The following is a 4,674-nucleotide window of genomic DNA, read 5'->3' on the forward strand; positions in this document are numbered from 1 at the left end:
CCGAGCGCCCCGGAGGGTCCGCTGCGGCCGCCCTCGGCCTCCCCGACGCAGCCCCGGAGGGTGGGCGTGTGCGCGGAGAGGGCGCCCCGGGCGCGCCGCCGAGCAGCGAAGCGCTCGGGCACCCGCGGGGCTAGCCGGCCGCCCCCCGAGTGACGGTGGGGGGCGCTGTGCGGGGGTCGCTGCTCCTCCTCGCGCAGAAGCAGCCCTCGTCTCGGCCGCAGGAGAAGCGACGAGGCCCGCAGTGCAGCTCGCAGGTAAGAGGGGGAGGGAAGCCAGCCGCTCCCGAGCCCCCTTCCCGGCTCCCGGGGTGACCGCCCCGCTTCCCGGCTGCACCGGGCGAGGAATGGCGGGCGCGCCCCGACCCGCGGGGAGCGCGGGGCAGGAGCGGCGCTGCGGGTCCCGCTCGAGGCGCCCAGGTGCGTGCAAAGCGTGGGTGAGGCGGGCTCGGCCGAGAAGCTCGGGGATCGCCCAGCCGTGAGGAAGAGGAGCTGCAGCAGGGGGTGCGCGAGCGGCGTGGCCTTCCCCAGCCGGCGCCCTCCAGCCGCCCCGCCCCGCCCCGCCCCGCGGGGCAAACCTTCAGCCCGCCGTGAGGCAGATCGGAAAGGCGGCAGGTTGGAAAGGAGGAAAGCGCCTTCCTTCCCCAGCTGGTTTCCGCTGCTTTTCAGGCAAGTACACAGCCGGGTGTGGTGCACACGCACGCACACCTGGCTGCATTCAATACAGTTTAAAGACTTCTGGAGAGATTTAACTCCCCTCACATGCTCGTCCAGCTTGGCCCATAACACCTGCTTCCAAGGTGATTCTTGTAATTGCGTGGGTAGGAAAGCGCACACTCCCCTTGTTCTGCTCGTGCTGCAGAGCGCTCACCCTGAGCCTGCCGGAGCTGCCTGTGTCAGCCTCCGCTGCAGCCGCTCTGGATGCAGGATGGCCGGGCCCATCGCAGCCAACGCCACGGCTCCTCAGGGCAACTGGAGCCTCCTCCACCACACGCTCCTGCCCTGCGGGGATGCGGCGGGGGTGACCTGGGTCCTGGTTGCCTCGTACAGCGTGGAGACGGCGCTGGGCGTCCTGGGCAACGCCTGCTTCATCGCCATCCTGCTCCGGCACAAGGAGAAGGCCCTCGTCACCACCATCTTCCTCCTCAGCCTGGTCGTCTCGGACCTGCTCGTGTGCGTCTTCTGCCTGCCCTTCACCGCGGCCGCCGTCCTGCTCGACGGCTGGGTCTTCGGCGAGGCCATGTGCCGGGCCACCTCCTTCATCCAGTGCGCCGCCGTGACTGTCTCCATCCTGTCACTCGTGCTCATCGCGCTGGAGCGGCACCAGCTCGTCGTGCACCCGACCGACTGGAGGCCCGGCCCGGCCCACGCCCGCCTGGCCGTGGTGGGCATCTGGGCCGCGGCGGCACTCGTGTCCCTGCCCTTTGCGACCAACTCCGCGCTGATCCGCGACTTCCCGGGGCAGCTCCACTTGGCAGCCCCCGAGGCGGGCCGGGCGCTCTGCGTGTGCGCCTGGCCCTCGGAGACGCTCCGCCTTGCCTATGCAGCCGCCCTGCTGCTCCTGCAGTACCTGCTCCCCCTCCTCTTCATCGCCGCCTGCTACCTGCGCATCTCCTTGCGCCTCTGGGGCCGGGAGCGCATGCTCGGGAGGCGCGCGGCCCAGCTGAGGCGGGTGAACACCCTGCTGGCCTCCATGGTGGGGGCCTTCGCCGCCTGCTGGCTGCCGCTGCACGTCTTCAACAGCATCGACGACTGGAGCTACCGCGTGGTCCCCTCCTGCCTGCACGACCTCGTCTTCTCCCTGTGCCATCTCGCCGCCATGGCCTCCGCCTGCATCAACCCCGTCATCTACGGCTTCCTCAACAGCAACTTCAAGAAGGAGGTGAAGGGCCTGGCACTGCGCTGCCGCCGCCGCCGCTCCCCAGGGCGCACCGGCGAGAGCGTGCCCCTCTCGACCGCGCAGACGGACGCCTTCAGGGGGCCGCTGCAGCCGAGCTGCCCACAGGCCCCTGCGTAGTGTCCGGGATGCCTCTTCGAGCCCCGAAGACTCATGCCCAGGGAATGAACCTGCAGCACGCAGAGGCCCTGCTTCCAAGCCAGGTTGCACAAGATTGCACTCTTAGCTTTTATTTGCATGTGAGCATTAAGTAACTTTAATTCAAACTGAGCACGAATGCCTGGACTGGACTGGACTGGACTGGACTGGATGCCCAAGGCTGCTTCAGAATCATCCCCACAGCACCGGAATCTGTACGTGTCAGGGAAAGCAAGAAGCTTTCTGGTGTGTTTCCAGCCCAGAAACGCTCTCAAACACCCAAGCGGCATGATAAAGCTTGTTAGAATGCCGTGACTGCTGTGAAGGGCCATGCAAGATCCAGAAGTGTGATATATGGAGATCTGGTGGAGATCTGGTGCTTTAAGAGGCAGGCCAGGCGGGTGCCAATGAAGGAAGTTCTCACACTTTCTGGAGCTGAGAAGTAACATGTTGATAATCATACACAGATTGTTCAGTCGCGAGATTTGACTTTCAGCTCATGGAGCTCTGAGCTGGTCTTCAAAGGCAACAACACGAGCAGAACTGTCACAGGCCGGGCCTTCCAGCGGGGTGGCTGCTGCTCACACCTTCCTGTCATTGGCTTCAGTGCCTCTGGCAGGAGTTGGCGAGGCAGCGGCTCCCGGAAGAAGGTCCGCCTTTGCAGGTGGTTTATGGCTCAATAGGGTTTGGCAACAAACTGAGCTGATGCTGCAGCGTGAGTGGGTAGGAATTACGCTGCCGCCTTACGGACACGGTGCCAGAGCCTTTCACCGGGCCTCTTGCTGCTCTTACCTCATTTTTAGAGCTGCTGCTTCTTTCACAGTTCTTGTGGGACCTGCAAGGGAGCTGCAGAATGGCCCGCTCTTTGAGGGGTGCTCTGCCTCATGGCCCTGTGAGCCTGGAGTGGGTGTCCCATGTGCAGTCCCTGGGAGGGAGAGGGCTGAGGGGAAGGGACGCCTCCACCCCCTCTCCGCTGGCTGGAGCATGGCAGGCAGCTGCTAGGCCTCGGGGCACGCTTCTCACAGTCCCCACTTCACTCTTCCTGGACATGGGGGTTGTGGAGGCCACGGTTCTCATGGGAGCAAGGGGCGCCTGGCTGACACCTCGGAGTCAGTCTCCCAGAGATTTCAAAGACGGGCTTATCCACCTGCAGCACCAAAGTATGCTGCATGACGTCTGGGTGGCATCGTGCCTTCCTGGGGGAGGTTGCTTTCTACCCTCCTGCCCCAGTCCAGTCACTGGCGGCACATATCCCCCCGTGCTGCTGCGGCTGAAATTCAATCTCAGGGTGACTTCATCACCCACCACCTCCTCATGGCCTGCATACAGAGTCTGGATAGCTAGAGAGGCTCTTCCAAATGCCACTCTTTCCACTGGACTCTATGGTAGCCGTATGGAAACCTCATTTCTGGATTCTGATGACCAAATAAACCATGGCAAATCTGCTTCTGTAGAAACAAAATGAAGCATGTGGCAAGTCCACAAAAGGGTTCAAACAGCATGATAGAAACCTCCATGCTTTGCTCTTATGTGTGAACCCTGCCAGCCTCCTTAATTTCTGGTTGACTTGGGCACCTGCCTGCCCTCTCTGCCAGCTGGGTCATTTGAAGTACTGTTTTGATTTCCAGTCGTCTCTGCAGGAAACATAGAAGGCTGGAAGTTTCCTTGTACAGCCCCGCTGAGTGGGCTGCTTAAGCGGAACACAAAGGGCAGCCGTTCAGCAACGCGCTGCAGCGCTTCCTCCCCTCCCAGGCGGCCCCAGCGCTCCTCCAGGTGGGGTACCTGCTTCCAGCGGGTGCGGTCCTCAGCGGGCTTTGGGGGACTGTGGCCACTCTCAAAGAGACCCCGAGCTCTGGGAGGCTCTTGCCCCCCCCCCCCCATAGCTCACCGGGAACAAGAAGGCCCAGCCTGCCCCACTGCGCCCGGGAGAGTGGAGCCCCCCGGCAGATTCTCCGAGCTGGTTTCTCTCTCAGACCAGCTCCATGTAACCGGCGGTGTCTCTCCTTTCCCGTTTGCTTAAACTCCATGCTGCCTCACTCCCATCTGCTTCCATTTGAAAGTAAACCACACGGATGCTGTGGTGCCGAATGTAAAAGTCAAGCGCCCCCCCCCGCCCCCAGTTTATTTGTCAAGGCAATAATATGGTTTTGTCCACCTAATCAGCATTTCTTTGGCACGGTAGGAGGGATTTTGCTTTAGGATTATTGCTATCATAAGCAAACATTTTTTTGTACACAGAAGGTAGTTCAAAAGTATCATGAGGAAAGGAAAAGTTAAACATTTTCCTTCTTTTTTTAGGAGTGATAAAGTGTGTGTAACAGATTTAAGATGTTCTGTTAGGTTTGGCTGTATCTAGGTGACTCCAGAGCACAGCGAAGGTCCATTGGCTTTTCAGGCATGACAAGAAATTAATTGTTGAGGTTGCTAGGATTTACCAAAAGCTTTTCTGTATGTATTTGTGTTGATCTCCATTGTTTCTTATTTTTAAATATATTAGAAATATGTAAAAGATGTGCAACAATCAAATAGCAATCAGAAATCAAACAACATATTTAATATAATACAATGGCACACCCCAAAGTCATGTTAAGTGTTTGGAACCATACAAAAGCCAGCGCGGTTTAGCATGCCGGGCTGGGTCTC

The 4,674-nt window shown here is 60.1% G+C and overlaps 1 protein-coding gene across 1 annotated transcript; it reads left to right on the forward strand.

The window, feature by feature from the left end:
* Positions 1–924: 924 nt before the first annotated feature.
* LOC123032380 (neuropeptide Y receptor type 4-2-like) lies at positions 925–2,013 on the forward strand. The gene has a single exon (XM_044448227.1). The coding sequence runs from the start codon at positions 925–927 to the stop codon at positions 2,011–2,013; it is 1,089 nt and encodes a 362-aa protein (XP_044304162.1).
* The last annotated feature ends 2,661 nt before the right edge of the window (positions 2,014–4,674 follow it).

The sequence above is a fragment of the Varanus komodoensis genome, unplaced genomic scaffold (assembly GCF_004798865.1).
Source record: "Varanus komodoensis strain SLA01 unplaced genomic scaffold, ASM479886v1 scaffold54, whole genome shotgun sequence".
NCBI lineage: Eukaryota > Metazoa > Chordata > Lepidosauria > Squamata > Varanidae > Varanus > Varanus komodoensis.

Coding starts and splice junctions, on each gene's coding strand:
- LOC123032380 (XM_044448227.1), top strand. CDS start 925: ATGGCCGGGCCCATCGCAGCCAACGCCACGGCTCCTCAGGGCAACTGG.